Source organism: Scyliorhinus canicula, chromosome 7 (genome assembly GCF_902713615.1).
Source record: "Scyliorhinus canicula chromosome 7, sScyCan1.1, whole genome shotgun sequence".
Lineage (NCBI taxonomy): Eukaryota > Metazoa > Chordata > Chondrichthyes > Carcharhiniformes > Scyliorhinidae > Scyliorhinus > Scyliorhinus canicula.
The window spans coordinates 130,742,262-130,765,821 of NC_052152.1; the positions used below are offsets into that span (position 1 = coordinate 130,742,262).

Genomic DNA, 23,560 nt, shown 5'->3' on the forward strand with positions numbered 1-23,560 from the left:
GAATATGGATCTTCTCCACGGCTCGCGGCCATTCAGCTCGACCAGTCACATCCATGCACGCTCGCCAAGACAACGACGGAAATCCACCTCAACGGGCACGAGACGGACTACCTGCTGGACTCCGGGAGCACGAAAAGCTTCGTACACCCTGACACGGAAGTCGTCCTCCGGATCCCCTCTCCCGACGTGGCTGGCCGCCCCCGGACCCATCTTGCTCCGGAAGCATGTGCGGGTGCACAAGTCCGACCCGTTGGTGGAACAAGTCCAGTTACTCCACGCTAACCCGCAGTATGCGTACGTGGAGTAGCCCGACGGTCGACAGGACACGGTCTCCCTCCGGGACCTGGCATCGCCGGCGTGCGGCCTTCCCCCCCTTCACCACAGACGCCCCCCCTGCCCCTTTTCCCCCAGCGCCCCACCCAGGCCACCCCTTCCCCATCCATGGCGTCTCCACCACCAGCCGGGGTACGGAGACAGTTCAAGGACCATCGCTGCCAGAGTCCAGGACATCAGCTGAACCACCACCATCGGCTGAACCAACGTCACCAACTCCCCTGCGGCGGTCTGCCAGGACGTCACGGGTAACGAAAAGGCTGATTGAGTCCATTTAACTTCAACACCACCATGGACCTTGTATGGACACTATGTACTGTTGCTAAATGTCTGGGCCAGTGGGAAGCCAAGGATACATTTTTTTTTCTCCTTACTATTCATACCATCAGTTCTCCACCCTTCCCTCCCCCCCCCCCCCCACCCCCCCCTCCCCGGCTTCTTTCTCCGCAAGGGGTGAATGTGGTGGTATGATTAGCATAGCTGCCTGCCATTGGTGCAGAACACCGGCTTACCATTGGCCCTGGTCGGTCATGTGCCTCTCGACTGGTTGGTTGAGACCAGTCATGTGACGGCTCCCCGATTGGTCGAGAGGCTGAGTTAACCCCGCTTCCAGGGCGGGGTATAAATACCCAGTACTCCCGGCGGTCGTCCTGCTACTGTAATCGACCGCAGGGCTTAACATCTAGTATATTAAAGCCATACTTTTGTTCAGCAACTCGTCTCGCGTTCAATTGATGGTACATCAAGCAGTTACTTGATGAATTAGCACTTAACTTGAAAGCAGCTTTGTACTTCATTCATTTTGCTGGAAGGCCCATTTCCATTCGTCACTCGCCATGCCATACATGGTCCATTGGGGAGTATGTTAAACTCCCGCATATCCTCTTGGCAATACTGCCACCAATGGCTGCTTGATCCCATGCACTAACTTAATATGGCAGTCATAAACCTAAACATGGGGCACAACTCTCCCAAAAGGGATTAAAGTCCCCTCGCGGGCGCATTCAGCCGCGTGTTTCCTGGCGCTCGCAGAGCCCAGAAACACATGGCTATTCAACACGTCTCGCATTGTCTAAGGGGCCTGAATGGGGAACGTGTGGCCGGGGCCACACACAGCCCATTGTTTGAGCTGGTGGATCAGTTGAATTTAGGAGCAATTAAAATTTCCATCATATTCATACAAAAATTAGGTTGAAAATGCATTGCAGATATCTTAGATATGGAATGTATGTGATTTCTGACTCCAATATTAAGCAGGTTTTACCTGAACCACAAGGCGCGAGTATGTTTCTTTTTTTGGACAAATGACCACACAACCAGTATGTTAGTTCAATTATAATTTATTATTAAACACAGGCTTGGTGCTGTACGTAATAATCTACACACGGCTACTTATTAAACCACCTTACAACTAAAATGACCTTTACAAGGCCTTTATCTGGATCCTCACATGCGTCGGCTGGAAGTCTTTAGGTTTGTCTCGGCTGCAGTTTGTCCTTCAGGTTGCGATCGCTGGTCCTTGAACTTGGCTGGTCGATATGCTGCAGTTGGTCGGAGCAGAGGCCGGTCCCAAAAGAGGCCGAATACTGGTTGCACAGTTTTTCTTATCCCCCAATCTTTCGTGCCCTTTTGGATGGTCCCAATTCGGAATCCAATGGATCAATATGGTTTTGATCACCCAAATCGATTCTGGCCATTAGGGGCGGGTACCTTGCTGGCTTGGGCGGGTCCTAGCTGCCATTGTCCAAGGCACGTATGCACTTTCAAATAGGGTAAATAGGCGCCCCCGAGTCTGCTACTGTTGCTACATTTCGATCTGTGTCTATTGTCCTGGGGAAATCGCTGATTGACCTTTAGCAGGTGTGAGTTTTTGTTAGGTCTGGTTTCCCTTTGCACAATACACAGAGGCTGTGTACCGTATGTGTCCCAACCTGACCATAATTCCCATGATCCTTTGTTGGTGTGGCCATTTTAGATGGCCACACAGGGAAAGGTTCAAAAGTTTAGCAATTTGGAGAATTTAGATGGTTTTAAATGCAATTTAGATACATTTTTAGGAGACCTGGATCTTCTTCAGGCACTGCCATGAGGGCTTTGGTCTTTATACTACATGAAATTACAGATCTTGATCTCTGGTTAGTTTCAAGGCACACCAAGACATATGAACAGCATGATCACAACTTACACTCTGGGCATGGCTGAAACAGTTTCCCGCCATCTTGAGGCAAATTAAAAGTTTGAAGTCGGAACAATTAATATTAAAGCATTGAAGTTTTGTACAGTTTTCAGGATATAATTTTTTGGCAGCAAGATGAAAGGGGTGACCACATGGCTTTCCTGCTCCAAAGGCAATTCTCCCAAATTCCACCACACTTTGTAACCTCCCACAGAAAACCCAGTCAATACAAAAAATCCTGCACAGAGTTAGTGGATTTTATCGTGATGCATTCAGACTTTAAAATTTGTCCCTCCGTCACCTCTTTGGGGAAAACACACTATGAAATATAACCCACCATCCTGTTCATGAATTATGCCTGCATGAGATTGCAGTTTTTGATGAAGGATCAAGCTACAACACTCATCCTGCATACAAGTGACTTATTAACCTGAGTAGGAAAGTACCACTGATAGATAGAAATGATAAAACTGACAAACTAATTTTGTAAAGGAAGCAAGTAATGGAGACTGTGAACTCACATTTGGTAAACCTAATTTTTCTTACTGTCTTCAACCTGTGTTCAGGCAGATGGATGCACTGAATTGTGCTACACGTGGATTTCTGGGTTTAGGTCATTAGCATTGCCTCAATGTAACCTGAAACAATGGTACCGGTTAGCTGTCCCTTAACTGCACTCACACAAATACAGCACTACACTCACCTCCACACTAGCATAATCACAGATTGAGCATTTGAAGGGTTTCTCATGGGTATGCTTATAACGCCTGTGTCGTACTACCTCACCACTCGTAACAAAGGCCATAGCACAGTCAGGACACTTGTGTGGTCTGGTGCCTGTAAAAAAGGTTGCAATCAGATTAATGTCTTGATTTTAGGCTAAAAGAAGTTAAAGTGCGAACTTTGATCTGCATTAACCAACTATAACATCAAAGTGCATATTTATGAGATTACTTTATTTCTGGTCAGCATCTTTAAATTAGGGCAAGGTGGAGGAATCAATGGAGACATATGACCTGCTGACTGCTGACTACAAGGCGTAGTTATTAAAGGTTAAAGGGAAGGTGACTTCCGGTTGCGGTGATGCGGAGCTAAGCCGCACGTTCGGCAGATCTCGCTATCAAAGGACTTTCGGGTCCGTTTTAGGGCCCCAAACGGCGCTGTTTCGATGATTCCCGGTGGGGGAAGGTGCTTGGAGGAACATTCCCCGGAATTTATGGTGCGCACCCGGAGTGGGGCGAAGAAAAAGGCGGCAGCAGCTCCCCAGAAGAAGCGGGGGAAGGAGGACAAAATGGCGGCCGGCGGAGCACCCGAGGATTGGAGGCAGTGGGCGCAGGAGCAGCACGCTGCTCTTCTGCGCTGTTTTGCGGAGCTGAAGGCTGAGTTGCTGGAATCCCTGAAGGCGACTACCAGCAAGCTGCTTGAGACCCAGACGGCCCAGGGGGCAGCCATTCAGGAGTTGCAGCAGCAGGCCGCTGATCGGGAGGAGGCCGTGGTCCTCGTGGGGAAGGTGGAGATGCACGAGGCACTTCACAAAAAGTGGCAAGACCGCTTGGAGGAACTGAACTTTCGCACGAGGTGGAAGAATTTGAGGATCCTGGGCCTTGCGGAGGGGCTGGAGGGGTCGGATCTACCGTCCTATGTGGCCACGATGCTGAATTTGTTGGTAGGGGCGGGGTCCTTCCATCTGCCCCTGGAGCTTGAGGGAGCCCACAGAGTGCTGGCCAGGGGGCCCAAGAGGAATGAACCCCCGCGGGCGGTGCTGGTGCGGTTCCATCGATTCAGTGACCGGGAGTGTGTGCTGCGCTGGGCCATGGAAGAGAGGAGCCGCAAGTGGGAGAACTCGGTAGTGCGAATCTACCAGGACTGGAGTGCGGAGGTGGCTAAGCGGCGGGCCGGGTTTAACCGGACGAAGGCGGTGCTGCATAACAAGCAGGTTAAATTTAGAATGCTGCAGCCTGCGCGTCTGTGGGCAACATATAAGGACCGGCATTACTACTTCGAGTCCCCGGAGGAGGCGTGGGCCTTTGTGCAGGCGGAGAAGCTGGACTCGAACTAGGGTTTGGGGGCTGTGGGGTCTTGTGTACTACGGTTGTTGCTGTTTTTGTTTTTGTAATTTTGATACTTTTTTTCTATGCTGGTTCTTGCTCTGTTTCCGGGTGGTTCTGTTGGGTATGGTTTTGTGTTATGCGGGGGATGTTGGGGGTTTGTTTTTTTTTCTGTATGGGGCTGGGGGATGGGGTGGAGCTGGAATTTGGGAGCTGCGTCAGAAGGGTGGGGTGGGGCAGTGTGAAAGCTCGGGCTTTCCTCTGGTTTCCCGCGCTGCGGGGCAGGAGGGGTGGAGCTGGCGGTGGGGGCGTGGCCACTACTGTTTTTTTCCCGCGCTGGAGCGGTGCCAAGGAGGAGTGGCAAGAGGGGGGATGACCCCATGTCGGGATGGGTCGGGTTTTGGCAGGAGTTGCCGGGGTCAGCAGAAGTCAGCTGGCTCACGGAAGTACCATGGAGAGTGCGTCACAGCTAGGAGGGGTCCTAGCCTGGGGGGTGGGGTTAGGAATACCGGGTTGCTGCTGGAATGGCCAGGAAGGAGCTGGTATGGCCCGGGGGGGTAGAGGAGAGGCGCTACCATCATGGGGAACGGGTCGGGCGGGGTGTGCTGGCCTGGGGCGAGCAGTCGTTGAGCTATGGCTAGTCGGCGGGGGAGGGGGGCGGGGTGCCCTCTGATCCAGCTGATCACCTGGAACGTGAGGGGGCTGAATGGGCCGGTTAAGCGGGCTAGGGTATTTTCTCATTTGAAGGGGCTGAAGGCGGACGTGGCTATTGTGGTGGTATGATTTGCATAGCTGTCTGCCATTGGTGCAGAACACTGGCTTACCATTGGCCCTGGTCGGTCATGTGCCTCTCGACCGATTGGTTGAGACCAGTAATGTGACGACTCTCCGATTGGTCGAGAGCTGAGTTAACCCCGCCTCCAGAGCGAGGTATAAATACCCAGAACGCCCAGCGGTCGTCCATTTACTGTCGTCGACCGCAGGGCTAACTTCTAGCTTATTAAAGCCTAACTTTTGTAAAGCAACTCGTCTCGCGTTCGATTGATGGTTCATCAATTTAATAAGCTAGAATTTTGAAGATGAAGCTCCGGATCAAGCCCGAATGCCTCCGCATCAGCCCGCAAACTCAGAACGCCTCCGAAACCGTTCAACATTGGCTGGCATGTCTCGAGGGATACCTGGCGTCCGCAAACAGCCCCCCCACCATGGCACAGAAGCTTCACATCCTCCACTCCAGCGTGGGCACGGCGGCCTACGCGATGATTGCGGAGGAAAAAGATTACGATGTGGCCATGCTTAAACTGAATGGACAGTTTCTTAAACCAGTAAACAGAGTATTCGCCCGACATCTGCTGGCTACCAGACAACAGCTCCCCGGTGAGTCATTAGACCAATTTTACAATGCCCTCGCTGTCCTGGGGAGGAATTGCTCCTGCCTCCAAGTTTCAGCCACGGAGCACATGGTACTTCTGATTAGAGATGCTTACGTGGCTGGGATGCAGTCTGCCGCTATCCGCCAGCGGATGCTGGAGAAAGACGACCTCAGCCTAACTGAGGCATGGACTCTCTCCACCTCCCTGGAGGTCGCCGATTTAAACGCCCGCGCCTATGTCCCCAGCCGCGCTGCAGCATCCTGGACTTCCTAAATTGAATCTGGGTAAGAGCGAGGTGTTTGTAGTGCACCCGGGTGATCAGGAGGGAATTGGTAGGCTACCGTTTAAGAGGGCAGTGAAGAGTTTTAGGTACCTGGGGGTGCAGGTGGCCAGGAGTTGGGGGACTCTCCACAAGCTTAATTTTACCAGGCTTGTGGAGCAGATGGAGGAGGAATTTAAAAGGTGGGACATGGTGCCGCTATCGCTGGCGGGTAGAGTGCAGTCCGTCAAAATGACGGTGCTCCCGAGGTTCTTGTTCCTGTTTCAGTGCCTGCCCATCCTTATCCCTAGGGCCTTTTGAGGGTAAACCAGGGGCTGGTTTAGCTCACTCAGCTAAATCGCTGGCTTTTAAAGCAGACCAAGCAGGCCAGCAGCACGGTTCGATTCCCGTACCAGCCTCCCCGGACAGGCGCCGGAATGTGCCGACTAGGGGCTTTTCACAGTAACTTCATTTGAAGCCTACTCGTGACAATAAGCGATTTTCATTTTTAATTTCATTTTTTAGGAGGGTGACTAGCAGCATCATGAGCTTTGTTTGGGCACATGGGACCCCGAGGGTGAAGAGGGTCTTCTTGGAGCGGGGCAGAGATGGTGGGGGGCTGGCGTTACCTAACCTCTCGGGGTATTATTGGGCGGCCAATGTGTCGATGGTGCGCAAGTGGGTGATGGAGGGGGAGGGGGCAGCATGGAAAAGGTTGGAGATGGCATCCTGTGGAGGCACAAGCCTGGGGTCCCTGGAACGGCGCCGTTGCCGCTCCCTCCTACGAGGTATACCACGTGTCCGGTGGTGGCGGCTACCCTCAAGATTTGGGGGTAGTGGAGGCGACATAGGCGGGAAGTGGGGGGCTCGATGGAGGCGCCACTAAGGGGGAACCATCGGTTCATCCCGGGGAACATTGATGGGGGGGTTCCTGGGGTGGCACAGAGCGGGCATCAGAAAGCTGAGGGACCTGTTCATTGACGGGAGGTTTGCGAGCCTGGGAGAGTTGGAGGAGAAATTTGAGCTGCCCTCGGGGAACATGTTCAGGTATCTGCAGGTAAAGGCATTTGCTAGGCGGCAGGTGGAGGGATTCCCTTTGCTGCCCGCGAGGGACAGGGTGCTTTCGGGGGTCTGGGTCGGGGATGGGAAGGTATCTGCTATCTACAAGGTAATGCAGGAGGTGGAGGAGGCGTCAGTAGAGGAGCTAAAGGCTAAGTGGGAGGGGGAGCTGGGGGAGCAGATCAAGAATGGGACATGGGCGGATGCCCTGGAGAGGGTTAACTCTTCCTCCTCATGTGTGCGGCTTAGCCTCATCCAATTCAAGGTGCTGCACCGGGCCCATATGTCCGGGACTAGGATGAGTAGGTTCTTTGGGGGCAAAGACAGGTGTGTCAGGTGGTCGGGGAGTCCAGCGAACCATGCCCATATGTTCTGGGCATGCCCGGCACTGGAGGAATTCTGAAAGGGGGTGGCGAGGACGGTGTCGAGGGTGGTAGGAACCAGGATCAAACCAGGCTGAGGACTCGCGATTTTTGGGGTTGCGGTGGAGCCGGGAGTGCAGGAGGTGAGAGAGGCCGGTGCTTTGGCCTTTGCGTCCCTAGTAGCCCGGCGGAGGATCTTGCTACAGTGGAAGGATGCGAGACCCCCAAGCGTGGAGACCTGGATCAATGACATGGCGGGTTTTATTAAGCTGGAGAAGGTCAAATTCTCCCTGAGAGGATCGGTACAAGGGTTCTTTAGGCGGTGGCAGCCTTTCCTCGATTTTCTGGCTCAACGATAGAGAACTAGGTCAGCAGCAGCAGCAACCCGGGGGGGAAAGGGGGGGGGGGGGGGGGGGGGGGGGGGGGGGGGTGTTGACTATGTTTATTTAATTTATTTTCAAGTTCTCCTGTTGTTTACCGGGTTTGGGGGGGCTCGATATATGCGTTGTTACGGTCTTGGGGGTGTTATGCTTATTATGTTGTTTTATTGTGGTTTGTTACTGTTTGTTATATATTTTGTAAAAAATTTTCAATAAAAATTATTTTTTAAAAAAAGGTTAAAGGGAAGCCCAGGTTCTTTTAGTGGGAAGAAGGTGCAAGATATTCATCACTCTGGTAAACAATGACCAGAGAAGCAGCGCTGACATTTGATAGGCTTACAGATCTGAATTTTCACTCTAACATTGAACACAGAGTTGGGTTAATTCCTGGCTCTGCGCACCCAATATCCGTAAAAGTGGCCCAGCATTTCTGGTGAGGGGCTACAATAGGAGCCTTGGGTGGGTGACCCAGGGAGTTGTGTGGGATCAGAGGCAGCCCTGCATGGGTTCGTCAACTCGTGTGGATATAAAAAGTGGCCATTTAGAAAGACTAAAATAAATCTAAAAGTAAATTACAAAGGATGCTGGAATCGGAAACAAAAACAGAAAATGCTGGACAATCTTAGCAGATTTGAGCAACTGTGGAGAGAGAAGGGAGCTAACGTTTCGAGTCTGGATGACTCTTTGTCAAAGCTAGAGAAAACTGGAAATGAGGTCAGATTTATACTGTAGTGCGGGGGGCCAGCAATAAGTGGAGATAGACAAAGATGGCGAGGACAGAAGATAAAAGGAATGTATTTGGGGTGATCAATAATAATCATAATTATCTTTATTAGTGTCACAAGTAGGCTTACATTACCACGGCAATGAAGTTATTGCAAAAATAGTCGCCACAACCGGTTCGGGTACACGGAGGGAGAATTCAGAATGTCCAAATTACCTAACAGCACGTCTTTCGGGACTTGTGGGAGGAAACTGGAGCACCTGGAGGAAACCCACGCAGACACAGGGAGAATATGCAGACTCTGCCAATAGTGACCAAGCCGGGAATCAAACTAGGTTCCCTGGCGCTGTGAAGCAACAGTGCTAATCACTGTGCTACTGTCCCACCCTAAAGCTAAGAAGGGTGCTGATAGTGGCACATAAAGAGATTAAAATGTGTGAATGGCATAACAAAGGGTGACTACGAACATTTGGCCCAAGTGGAGTGGCAGGGAACAGATCAATGGAAGAAATGAAAATAAAAATAAAATGACACAATTAAAAATGGGGTAAAGGTGGTGGAGAGAGTTCACAGTCTGAAGTTGTTGAACTCAATGTTCAAGTCCGGAAGGCTGTAACATGCCTAATCGGAAGATGAGGTGTTGTTCCTCTAGTGCGCACTGGGTTTCACTGGAACATTGCACCAGGTCTAGGACGGACATGTGGACGTGAGAGCAGGACAGGGAGTTGAAATGGCAAGCGAGAGGAAGGTCTTTGTCCTGCTTATGGATGGACCAAATGTGTTCTGCAAGGCAGTCATCCAGTCTGCGTTTAGTCTCTCCAATGTAGAGTAGACCACATTAGGTGCAGCAAATGCAATAGACCAGATTGAAGGAGGTGCCCATGAAGCGCTGCCTCCCCTGAAATTAGTGTTTAGGGCCTGAGATGGTGAGCAGGAGGTAAAGGGGCTAGTGTTACACCTTCTGAGATTGCGTGGGATGGTGGCGTGGGAATGGGGTGAGGTGTTGGGGGTGATGGCAGGAGTGGACCAGGGTATCCCGGAGGGAACGGTCCAGCAAAATGCTGACAGGGGGAGCGAGGTGAAGATGTGTTTGGTGGTGGCATCATGTTGGAGTTGGTGGAACTGGCGGAATATGATTATTTTAATATGGAGGCTGGTGGGGTGAAAAGTGAGGACAAGGGGGACTCTATCCTGGTTCTGGGCGGGAGGAAAGGGGGTGGGGTCAGAGGTGTGGGAGATGGGTCAGACACAGTTGAGAGCTCTGTCGGCAACAATGGGTGGGAAGCCACGTTTAAGGAAGAATGAAGACACATCAGCAGCACAGTTTTGTAAAGTGGCATCATCAGAATAGATGCGACGAAGGCGAAGGAACTGGGGGAATGGGATGGAGTCATTACAGGATGTGGGGTGTGAAGAGCTGTAATTGAGGTAGTTATGGTAATCAGTGGGTTTGTAATGGATATTAGTGCATAGTCTATCCCCAGCAATTGAACTATAAAGATCAAGGAAGGGAAGGGAAGTGGCGGAGATGGACCATGTGAAGGCGATAGAGGGGTGAAAATTGGAAGCAAAATTAATAACATTTTCCGGGTCATGACGGGAACATGATACCGATAATAGAATTAGTTCTGGGATGGTGCCGGAGTAGGTGTGGAACAAGGAATGTTCCACATACCCCATGAAGAGACAGGCAAAACTGGGACCCATGTGGGTACCCATACCCACACCTTTGGTAAAAAGTGCCAGGAAGGTGCCTCCCAAAAAGACTCATTTGTGGAGTAGGAAGTCAATTTACAGTCCGCGCGCTTCAGAGGAGACATCATCATCTTGGCACCATTGCCTGGTAATAATATTCTGCAGTAACGCAGTTAGTTGCTATGTAACAGTGAATGTATGATGAATAGTACCACGGTCCTTAGCCTATCCACTTCCTCTCTTGCCACTCATCCATCAGGAGTGCCCCACACAGTTGACCCGTGACCAGGCCCCTTACATCTGCATTGTCATGTCATAACAGTGCAACTAAGAAGGAGTAAGCCAGTCGGGCTGTTAGTGGTCCGGAGCACTGCATGCTATATGGGAGTGATAGCCACAATGTCCCAGGCACCATTTTCTCCACCACACCTCAACAGACCTCATTGATGAAATGGTGAAAATTGTTAATGCGTGCCCGCAGTCAAATGTGAATGAGAGCATTGTAAGATGCATGGTCCACAACACTTTTCAGTTTACATTTGTATTGATAGAATTTCATAGAGAGAAGGCACTGGGGAAGGAGTGGGCCCAGCTGCTACCAGGAGTAAGGGTTTTTCAGCTTTGAGAGGCAGTGGAAAGATCTTCCTTCTCTGGTTTATCATATAAGGCTGCAGTGACCAAAGAGTGAAGGACTGAGAGGCTCCTTGCATCAATCATTGTCCATCCATGCTCAACTTGAAAGGAGGCCCAATGATCAGACTACAACAGATTAAGGTCAGAAGTTGCAAAGCAAACATGAGTGTGGGTGTCAGGTAGTCATCCGCATGTGAGAATTATTCATCGGACTAGGTATAGGTCAAGATGTCATGTATGCTTTGATGCACGATCAATTGCACAAAGACGAGAGTTGAATACAACTGAGGCTTTATTGCTCTGAGATGTGTGGCCTCCCACAGCAGCTGGCAAAATGGCTGATGCACGGACGGCACACATATTTATACTCCGCCTACTAGGCGGAGCCAGCAGGCAGGGACTACCGTTGTACCTGTAGTATAGGTCCTATCATACATCACCTAATATAGGTGCAACAGTGGTTTACCACATGCTTCAGAGACAATTACTTGTCTGCTGTCATAGAAACATAGAAAATAGGAGCAGGAGTGGACCATTCGGGCTTTCGAACCTGCTCCACCAATCAATATGACCATGGCTGACACTCTATCTCAAAACCATACTCTCGTACACTCCCCAGATCCCTTGACGCCTTAGAGATTAGAAATCTATCTGTTTTCTTATTAACTATATTCAGTGACTTTGCCTCCACAGCCTTCAATGGTAAAGACCACCACAGGTTCACCACCCTCTGAGTGAAGGTTTCTCCTCATCTCAGTCCTAAATGGCCTACCCTGGATGCTGAGACTGTGACCCCTTGTTCTAGATGCCCAGCGAGAGGAAACAACATCCCTGCATCCAATCTGTCCAGCCTGTCAGAATTTTATACATTTCAATTAGATTCATGCACGCAAGTCGTCTTGCAATGAAGGCTATTTTCTTTCCTGACTGTTTGCTGCACCCGCAGGAACAAAAACACCCAGGTCCCTTCATACATCAACATTTCCCGGAGGAAACCCACGCAGACACGGGGATAACGTGCAGACTCTGCACAGACAGTGACCCAAGCCGGGAATTGAACCTGGGACTCTGGCGCTGTGAAGCAACAATGCTAACCACTGTGCTACTATGCCGCCGCTAAAGAGTAGAGAGTATTCCATTACACTCCCGACTTGTGGGCAGGCTTTGGGAGTGAGGAGGTGAATTACTCACCACAGAATTTCAATCTGTGACCTGCTAATGTAGCCACAGTACTTATATGGCTAGTCCAGTTCAGTTTCTGGTCAACGGTAATCCCTAATATCTTAATAGTGGGAGATTCAGTGATGGTAATGACATTGAATGTTCAGTGAAGATGGTTCTATTCTCTTCTTGGAGATGGCGATTGTCTGGACTGAATGTTACTTGCCTGGGAACCCCACTACCTGGAGGTTCCTCTCTAAGTCACTCACCACCGATTTGGAAATATATTGCCGTTCCTTCATTGTCGCTTGGGCAACATCCTGGAACTCTCTCCCGAACAGCATTATGGGTGTACCTGCACCTCAAGGACTGCAGCGGTTCAAGAAGGCAACTCACCACCACCTTCTGAAGGGCAACTAGAGATGGGCAATAAATGCTGGATTAACCAGCGACACCCAAATGAATGAAAGAAAACATAGCTGCCTACACCATAATGTTGTCCAGGTGTTGCTTCATTGGGGTATGAACTGCTTCAGTATCTGAGAAATCACAAATGGTGCTGAACATGGGGCAAACATTAGCAAACATCCCCACTTCTGACTGTATGTTGGAGGGAAGGCTATTGGTGAAGGAGCTGAATATGGTTGGGACTCGGAAACTACCCTGAGGGATTCCTGTAGCGATCTCCCGGGACTGAGATGATTAGGGGTAAATGAGGGGGGAAGAGGTTAAACTGGACACGAAACAGAGAGGACGCGATTTAACAGCCACGATGCACTTGAGCGAGAGCAACAGCACAATGTGGCTGTTAGATCCACGGGAGAGGCCAAAATCGGGAACCATGCCAGGCGCCAATCAGTTTGTGATCTAACTGGCCCGTAACCAAATCCCGCCGCAGCATGGCGAGAAACGAATAATCACCAATTCAAGCCAATATCCATATAATTAACAGGAATGACCCCCTATCTAACAGTCTCCAGTGATCTAATCGCCTCACCAGCAAGTGGACACACGGGTACCAATTAGCACACATTTTTAAAACCGTGAAGCTGGCGGAATGGAGGTCCGAGGAGGTGAGTAGCCATGTTCGATACTGGACAGTGAACCCGGAGCACTGTGGTTGCTGCCCCAGTGCTCTGGGGTGGGGGAGCCCCTGAGGTGAGCTGGGGTCTGCCATCAGAGGCGGGGCTCTGGGCTGGGGGGTGTCTCAGCACCCACGGTTCCTCCATGCCGCCCCCGGATGGTGTGTACCCATAACGGAGGAATCTAGAGCGTCTACCTGTCTGTCCCACCGACCAGCCTTATCTCCCACTGACAGGGGCGGCCTCTGATTGCACAGCTGAAGGCTATTGCTTATTGGGAATTGGCAATTGTAGAATTGTGAGCATTTCACAGCTTCCAAGTGGATTCTCGTGGGTAGACGTGCCATATCGCAGGCGAGAGGTATTGCCTAGCATCATAATTAGAGCGTGAGGCCTGGACACTTTTCCTGAACACTGGAGGCCACAGCACCACAGTCCCAGCAGCCAACATCCAAACACCCAGGGACTCGGCCTCAGCACTGGGAACATTCCCACGACCAGAGACTGGTTGTGTGAACCGGTGAGGGAACCAGCCTCTGGTCCAGATAGCCCACATGAGTGGGTGTCTGGGGTACAAAGTCTGGGGTCCGGTTTCCAGGGGCTGTGTGGGTTTTGATCTGAGGGATTGGTTTAAGTCCTGCTCTCCCTTGTTAGAGGGGATGCTGGTGGGCGCGGTCCCGGCGAATGAGCTGCCAGGACAATCATTGGCGGCGTGAAGCCCGTGGGCCTCGTTAAGTGGCCCAATTAACGTTTGATACCAGTGAGGGCCTCGCTGGGTCAACCATCGGGAAGCTCGCGGCAGTTTCCGCTCGCTATCACACTTAGAAACTTTTCTGTTAAATCGCACACAGAATCTTTTCACTCAGAAGCTCAGAAGCAGAAAGTGCAACCTACTGAATTACAATAACTTGTGTGGAACAGTCCAAATTCTATGTTCCCACATTTGCAGCGAAAGCCCAACTCACAGGAACCAAAGGGTAGAGATAAGGTTGCAGCATTAATTCATTAGCTCAGATACCCTTTGATAAAAATAACTTTTTGCCATAAACAGAGGCGGCATTACCACAACTAGTTTATGAATCAGTCAATAAAGTACAGCTGTAACACAAGTCGGCACAGAAGGTAACGGGCACATTTACCTGTATGAGTGTTGATGTGGTTTTGTAGGAGGGTGACGGTTCGGAAAGCCTTTTCACAAAGATGGCATTTGTGTGGACGCTCATCTGTATGGCTTCTAATGTGGCGGTCTAGGTTAGACCGTTGTGGAAAGGTGTACGAACACAGTTTGCACTGAAACATATTCCTTATGTCTGTAAAGCATTACAAAGAATAAAATAACTTGTATTTATATCATGCCTTCCAAAACAACATCAAAACGCGGCGTTTTTATCTCCTATGGGTTTTTCACTATTTTACCATTATTCATGGGTAAACATTGAGCTGAAGAGGATTAATTCTCAGTGAGGAATCGGAGCTGCACAAAAATGGTTCCTTAATTATCTAATATGAAGTTATACAGAATAATTATTTCATTTTACTCCAAACACTCAGCGACAGATTTTTTAATGCTTGGACATAAAGTGAAGCTTGGATGGAGAATTATCAACGGCTGTCCAAAGGGAGGTTGCATATTCACGGGGCAACCTGCCTAATTCTCAGGGATTCATTGAAATGAGCCCAATGGAGAATTGCACCCATCGGTGATGGCTTTAAACAATGTAGAATTAGAATGGCCACAAGAATGGGTAGGGTTAGTGTGAGAATGAATGGTGCTTTTAACACTATATTTGGAGAATCCTGGGCGGGATTCTCCGACCCCAGGCCAGGTCGGAGAATCGGTGGGGGAGGGGGGTTCACACGAAGCCGCTCCGTCGCCAGCCCAGTGACCGGAGAATTGGCGCGGTGCCGGTCGGAGGCCGCGGCGCCGGTTGGGGACCCCGGCGATTCTCCACATGCGATGGGCCAAGTGGCCGCCCAGATAGACCGAGTCCCGCCGGCGCCTCTCACTTGTGGTCCTATCCGGCGGAATCTTGGCATTCATCCTGCGGGGGAGGGGGCCTGGTTTGGGGGGGGGGATCCGACCCCCCGGGCCTACCGATGGCCGGACGGGCTTATCCTGCTGGGGGCCTATGTTCCTCCGCGCTGTGCCCCTGTAGCTCTTCGCCATGTTGCATCACGGCCATGCGCATGCGAGAATTCGCACCGGCAGTAGTGCGCATGCGCAGACACAGCACCCGTTCTGACGCCGGTATTGGCAGCTGGAGCTGCGTGAGTTGCTCCAGTGCCACGCTGGCCCCCTCTGCAGCGCAGGATCTCTGCTCCTAGGGGCCTGTTGACGCCGTCGTGAAACGCGACAGCCTTTATGACGGCGTCAACACTTAGCCTCAGGATCAGAGAATCCCGCCTATTGTGTTAGTTTGCAAAAAAGGGTGTGCATCTGTATAAATGATTTATTTAACCTGGGGAATGGTTAATGGGAACCTTTTGTCTGGAAGAGTTGAGGGGTAAAAGGAGTGAAGACGCTAAATGCATTCATTTGTAATCAAGCTGGAGGCAAATGGTTTTATATTAGAAATTTACATTAGGAAGGGCTTTATCTTTTTCAGCTGTCAATTCAGCTGTCAAAGAGGAGAAAAAGGCTTTTATAAACTTCCAATTGTTTCATAAATAAACAGGTTTTTAAATATTATTTGATCCCAAAAGTGGGGGAAAAAGGAAAGTCTCACGGCCCCGAGTTCGATCCCTGCCCCAGGTCACTGTCCATGTGGAGTTCGCACATTCTCCCCATGTTTGCGCAGGACAGGTGGATTGGCCACAATAAATGGCCCCTTAATTGGGAAAAAAAGTTGGGTGCTCTAAATTTATAAAAGAATAGAAAAAGGAAAGACATGAAAGATTATGGAAAGGTTATGTTCAAAGAAGTGCTGAGAACAATGGAACCGACGATGAAAGTGAAAAATGATACGTAAGAGATGTTGAGTTGATTTGGTGTTGGCTGTCTGGGGACGATCTCCTGGAAAGTTTTGTGCTCAGAGAAGATGTTTATTTTGAATCAGACATCTGGTCAAGCCAGAAAAGTCTTGGGCTGAAAAGAGTAGTATTGCTTCTGAAGGTTTCTTGGATTTCCACAGCAGAGTGGAAGCGAGCTTGAGAGCGTGTGTTGTATATATTTATTAAAGTGACTGCATTTTTACCTTGGATTTGTTTACAGTTAAAGATTAACAGGGGAGTGTTTCTGAAAGGTTTTTACTTGTGGATTTGAGTAGAGTTTTTTAAGGGAAATGTTTGGTCACATTATTTTTAACTGTGTAACTGTAATTTGTGTGCTTAAGATTTATTTTCTACTGAAACTTAAATGGGAGGAGGAGCTAGGCGGGGAAATGGAGGATGGGCTGTGGGCAGAGGCCCTGAGTAGGGTAAACTCGACCGCGACATGTGCTAGGCTCGGGCTGATCCAATTTAAGGTCGTTCACCGGGCCCATATGACGGTGGCTCGGATGAGCAAATTTTTCGGGATAGAGGACAAATGCGCTAGGTGCGCGGGAGGACCAGCGAACCATGTGCACATGTTTTGGGCATGCCCTGAGCTGAGGGGGTACTGGGAGGGATTTGCGGGGGTCATGTCCCAGGTGCTAAAAACAAGGGTGGTGATGAGTCCAGGGGTGGCAATTTTTGGGGTTTCGGAAGACCCGGGCGTCCAGGGGGAGAAAGCGGCCGATGTGCTGGCCTTTGCTTCCCTGATAGCCCGGCGACGAATATTATTGGCGTGGAGGGACTCAAAGCCCCCGAAGATTGAGTGGTGGCTTGCGGACATGTCAAGTTTCCTGGGGATGGAAAAAATTAAGTTCGCCTTGAGGGGATCTGTGCAGGGGTTCACCCGAAGGTGGCAACCATTTATTGACTTCTTTGCGGGAGAGTGAGCGTCAGCAGGGGGGTGGGGGGGGGGGGGGGGGGGGGGTAGAGTAGAGTAGGAGGGAAAATATGGCGGGTAGTACGGGTGGGAGGGGAGCGGGCTTGTGCAATACGGTACGATGGAAGTATTGAAAGTACGTGGATGTTTGCATATTTTTGCCTTTTTTGCTTCCTTTCTGATGATGTCTGTAACTGTTTATAAAGCCAAAAACTACCTCAATAAAATTGTTTATTAAAAAAAAAAGATTTATTTTCTTGTGTTAATAAATCTTTTAATTTTTTTAATTACTGGACTTCTACCCCTGAGATTAGTACATTGTTATCTTGTTTTCAGGATATTAAAAACGGGTATGGCCCGGAAGCCAAGTTTGCCTCTGGACTTTGGTTTGCTCAGCAATTAACATCTGCTGTGGTCATAATATTAATCGGGTTGGGTATTTAGCTTCCTTTTTTAAAATTCATTCATGTGATGTAGGAGTTGCTGGCTCAGCCAACATTATCCATCCCCTAATTGCCTTTGAGAAGATAGTTGTGAGCTGCCTTTTTGGATCATGCAACCTACGAGGTGTAGGTAGACCCAGTGTTGTTAAGGAGCGAGTTCCAGGAATCTGACCCAGTGACCATGAAGGAACGGCGATACATTTCCAAGTTAGGATAGTGTTTGCCTTGGAAGGGAAACCTCCAGCTGGTGGTGCTCCCTTCGATTTGCTGCCCGTGTCCTTCTAGGTGGCAGTGGTCGTGGGTTTGGAAGGTGCTTGTAATGAACTCCAATTGGCTTTATTGGTTGGCCAATTGGAGTATGAGCTCCCTCAATGATAGCTCATTGAGGGGGCCCATATAAGCACCTGTGTAGGCTTTGTGAGCCAGTCTTAAGTTGGCTGGACTGCTAGCAGCACTGTTTGTAGCTGCTCCTGTAATATCGTTATTGTAAATAAATATTGGTGTGGTGACGGAACTCCTGCCTCCCGTGGATTACTACAGTGGCGACGAGGATGGGATAGCCCAGACAGAAAGGATACCCACACCCCAGCCCCGAGCAATTTAACAGAGAAAGTGGAGAAACAACAGGAGGCCCAACGCAGGGGGCATGATAATAGTCGGCAGCATAGATATTTCCAGGTGGGGGCACCGGTTTGGGTCAAGAATTACGGGAATGGACCAACGAGGGTCAAAGGCACGGTAGAGTCCCAAACAGGGCCCATATCCTATGAGGTTTTGATAGAAGGTAAGGTGCTGAAGAAACACCTAGACCAAATAAGGGCAGCGGAACCACACCTGGAGGCAGGCGAAGCAGGACCGCCTCAAACTGGGATAGCCCAGACGGAAATGATACCCACACCCCAGCCCCGAGCAATTTCTCCAGACCCCGTCATCCAGTCGTCAGAGTCGGAGATGGACACTTTCGACGAGGCCGCCGCGACACCTCTCCGCAAGGAGGAGGAAGAACAACTTCCAAGGAGGTCGTCAAGGAAAAGATGGGCACCTATAAGGTACACCCCGCCCACTTCGGAGAACGACCCGGCGGACGACAGAGGTGACAGACCCAGATATGAGGAGCAGGAAGAAGCTCAGAGGAATGCCAGCTGGCAGGAATTCCTCGGGCCTTGTGGGGGAGGGGTGTAATGAACTCCAATTGGCTTTATTGGTTGGCCAATTGGAGTATGAGCTCCCTCAATGATAGCTCACTGAGGGGGCCCATATAAGCACCTGTGTAGGCTTTGTGAGCCAGTCTTAAGTTGACTGGACTGCTAGCAGCACTGTTTGTAGCTGCTCCTGTAATATCGTTATTGTAAATAAATATTGGTGTAGTGACGGAACTCCTGCCTCCCGTGGATTACTACAGTGCTGTCAAAGGAACTTGGTGAGTTCCTGTAGTGCATCTTGTAGATGGTGCACACGGCTAACACTGTCTGTTGGTAGTGGAAGGTGTGGACGTTTGTGGATCCCATAGAATCCCAACAGTGCAGAAGGAGGCTATTCGGTCTAGCAAGTTTCACCGACACTCGAAAGAGCCCCCCAGCTAGGTCTACGCCCTCATCCTATCCCTGTAACTCCTTACTATCTTTGGAACTAAGGGGAAATTCTAGTATGGCCAATTCACCTAACCCGCATATCTTTGGACTATGGGGAGAACCCGGAGCACCCGGAGGAAACCCAGGCAGATATGGAGAGAACATGCAAACTGCAGTCACCCAACAGAATCGGTGCCAGGCACAAATTGCAATTTTTGAATTACTCGCTATTCTCTGCCCGATCGTAATTCTAGCTGCTGCCGTCGATAGCAGAGAATTCAGCCTCTTATCTTTTGCAGTAATGTGCTGTGCTCCCCAATCATTGATGCGTTGGGGATATTTCCATTCACAACTGGATGTGGCAGGACTGCAGGGCTTAGATCTGATCTATTGGTCTTAGGAGTATTTAGCTCTGTCTGTGGTGCATGCCTTTTACACTGTTTGGCATTGAAGTAGTCCTGAGTTGTAACTTCACCAGGTTGCATCTCATTTTTAGGAATGCCTGCTGCGTCTCCTGGCATGCCTTCCTGGTCGCTTCTTGAGCTAGATTTGATGCCCTGACTGGTGGCAATATTCGTGGGAAATATGCCAGACCATGAGGTTACAGATTGTGGTTGCGTACAATTCTGCCGCTGCTGATGACTCACAGGGTCTCATGGATGCTCAATCTTGAGTTTCTAGATCTGTTCTAAGTCTATTTCATTTAGCATAATGGTCGTGCCACACAACACAATAGAGGGGATGCTCACTGTGAAGATGGGACTTTGCCTCCAGAAGGAATGTGCAGTGGTTGCTCTTACTGATACTGCAGCAGGCAGGTTGCTGAGGGTGAGGTCAAGAATGTTTTTCCCTCTTGTTGGTTCCCTCACATACGAACTAAGAGCAGGAGTGGACCACTCAGCCCCTTGAGTCTGCTCTGCCATTCAATAAGATCATGGCTGATGTGACTGTAACCTCAACTCCACATTCCTGCTGACCCTGATAACCTTTCACCCTCTTGTTAATCAAGAATCCATCCAGCTCTGCCTTAAAAAGTTTCTAAGACTCTCCTTCCACTGCCTTTTGAAAGAGTTCCAGTCACTCACGAAGCTGAGAGAAAAATGTTTTTCTCATCTGTCTTAAATGAGTGACCCCTTATTTTTAACAGTGACCTCTATACCCAGATTCTCTGACAAGAAACATCCTCTCCAGATCAACTCTTCAGTACCCCTCAGGATTTTAAAGGTTTGATCAACTCGCCTCTCACTCTTCTAAACTCCAATTGATACAAATCAAACCTCTCCACCCTTTCCTCAGACAACACCCGCCCATTCCCGGTATTAGTCTAGTAAACCTTCTCTGAACTGTTTCAAATGCTTTTACATCTTTCCTTAAATAAGGAAACCAATACTGTACACAGTACTCTAGATGTCGCAGCACCAATGCCCTGTACAACGGAAGCATAACCTCCCTATATTTATAATCAATTCTCCACAAAATAAACAATAAAATTAAGAACTTTCCTAATTACTTGCTGCATCTGTATACTAGCTTTTCGTGATTCATGCACTCGGATGCCCAGATTCCTTTGCACCTCAGAACTCTGCAATCTCTCACCATCTGCCATAGCAGGTCGAGCAGCTACGTCCTTTAGGACTCAGCCAGTTCAGTCAGTAGTTCTGCTACCAAGCCACTCTTGGGTGATGGACATTGAAGTCCTTCATCCAGATTACATTCTCCGCCCATGCCACCCACGCTGCTTCCTCCAAATGATGTTCAGCATTTCATTAGTTGAGGGAGGAGGGCTAGTATATGGTAATCAGCAGGGGGTTTCATTATCTGATGCCACAAGACTTCACGGGGTCCAGAGTCAATGTTGAGGGCAATTCCCTCCAGACTGTATACCACTGAGCTGCCACCTCTGATATGGTGAGGATCGTGCCTGGGACATTATCTGTAAGTACATTATCTGTGAGTTTGACTATGTCTTGACTAGTCTGTGAGACAGCTCTCCAAATTTTGACACTTGATGTTATTGAGGAGAACTTTACAGGGTTGACAGGGTGGAGTTTGCCATTGTCGTCCTTCAGGGTCGTTCTTAGTTTCATTTCTTTTTATTGACTTTGTGGCAATTTGTTACAATGGAGTGAGGACATTTAAGAATCAACCACATTGCTGTGGGCCTGGAGTGACATGTAGGCCAGACCAAGGACAGCAGATTTCCTTCCCTAAAGGACATTAACAAATCTGGTTGGATTTTAATGACCATAAACAATGGTTTCCTAGACTTTTAATTCCTCATTTTTATTGATAAATTTATTGGAATATGGTGAAATTTGAACCTGAGTCTCTGGATCATTACCCTGGCTCTCTGGATTAAGTCCAGTGACAATACCACTCTGCCTCCGGCCCCCCTATTCTGTGAATGTGGTTGGACTGGGCTTCTGGTCCTGCTGTACCTGTACAAGTTGTAGTGTAGTTCATCTTTCAACTTGTATCCACCTGCTACTCCTTCTGTAAGGATGTGCTGTGTATGTGTTTCCACAAAGTGGGTCGACAGTTTGAAACAATGGTCCAACTAGTCAGGGGCAGTACAGAGGACTGTGACTTATATACAGCCCACAGGTGTTTAATATACATGTTTATGGTAGGAGGACTTTGCCCTAGGTTCACACATCTTCTTACATGAACAGACAGCCATGCTAATCTACTCATATCAGACACCCCTCAAAAATCTAGAAGACAATGAATTTGACAGCAATGTAAATCAAAAGGGATCTCATTGCTGTTAATGATCTTTATACTTTCAGATCACTGTCCAGAATACTTGGATTTGGGGATAGAATGAGAACATGTGAGGGATATGCCAAACTGGTTGCATTCTTTCCAGCAGGCAGGGATGAAATACTTTTGGTGCCTGAGTTGGAGTTGGCCCTCCTACATTTAATCATATGAATTTTTAAAAATTCATCACGTGACGTGGACACCGTTGGCTCGGCTGGCATTTTTATTGCCATCCCTAATTGCCTTTGAGAAAGTGGTGGTGAGCTATTGTCTTTAACTGCTGCAGTCCATTTAGCGTAGGTACACCTACACTGCGATATTCTCCGTCAGCAGATCCTCCTCTTCGCTGGCCGTGCACCCACGCCCTCAGGTTTCCTGGCGCCTTAGGGTGCCCACAGTGGGGAAACCCCTTGGCCGGGTGCGGGAACAGAGAATCCCTGGCCGGCGGAGGCGCACCGCACCAGAAAATGGGGCTGGCGGAACGGAATTTCCCGCCCACTGTGCTGTTTGTGAGGGAGTTCTAGGATTTGACCCAGCGATAGCCAAGGAACGGTGATAGAGTTCCATGTTAGGATGGTGTGTGACTTTGAGGGGAAGGTGCAGGTGGTGTCTGTCTGACAAAGTATCGTCAACATTCACTTGGTAATCTTACATTCATGATCTCTTATTCTAAAGCCCTAAATCAGTCACTTCCCATCTACTCTGTCCCATCACTTCGGAATTTTAAACACCCTTGATCGAATCGCCTTTGTTCTAATGAAATCAACTCCAATTTTCTTTTTTGTTAACACAAATTTAGAGTACCCAATTATTTTTTTTCCAATTAAGGGGCAATTTAGTATGGCCAATCCACCTACCCTGCATATCTTTTAGGGTTGTAGGGATGAGACCCACGCAGACAAGGGGAGAATATGCAAACTCCACAAGGACAGTGAACCGGGGCACAACTCCAATTTTCATGTCTTTCTTCACGTTTGCATTTCCTCATATGAAGTAGCAATCTAGTGAATCTGCATTGCACCATCTCTATGACTTCAACATAGTGTACTGCCCAAATCAATACACACTACTCAAACTGTGGGTTTGCGAAAGTTTTATGAAGATTGGCCCATTACATTTTGAATTTCATGTTCTGTACCACAACACAGCATTCCTTTAGCTTTCTTATGGCTTTATTTATTTGCAGTCATGAGATTCTATGAACCTCATCCTGTAACTCACTCTGGTATTCCTCAACAGACATTCAGAATATAATTATTACTTTGACCAAAATTATGTTCATTGCCTGGTCCGAAACTAAACACAGTTAGGAGTTCTTTGTTGTGCCATACTCACAGAGTTAGTGGGATTTTCCTTAGATAATTGGCCTTAGCACAATTATGGCGGATTTCCTTTTCTTTCTCTTGCTGGAGCATGTGAGGAGTAGGCTAAACAGAAAATTCACTGGGACATATCAGGTTCCAAACCATAGTCATATGTGCAACAGTAAGGCTGCTTTTCAGGGTACAATTCCCTTTAGATGAGCAAGTAATAGTAGTTGGCTTCAACAAACTAGATCCTTACTTGAGCTTGTGGAATTATAAACATC

General features: G+C 49.0%; 1 protein-coding gene across 5 annotated transcripts in view; it reads right to left on the minus strand.

Moving 5' to 3' along the window:
• Nucleotides 1-23,560, minus strand: part of LOC119969374 (transcriptional repressor CTCF-like) — a 103,159-nt gene that overhangs the window by 70,145 nt on the left and 9,454 nt on the right. For all 5 annotated transcript variants that reach the window (XM_038802934.1, XM_038802935.1, XM_038802936.1 and 2 more), the window contains 2 exons: nucleotides 14,425-14,595; nucleotides 3,213-3,346 (listed from right to left, as the gene is read on the minus strand). In XM_038802934.1, coding sequence (XP_038658862.1) covers nucleotides 3,213-3,346; nucleotides 14,425-14,595 — 305 coding nt within the window. The remainder of the gene's footprint in view (nucleotides 1-3,212; nucleotides 3,347-14,424; nucleotides 14,596-23,560) is intronic.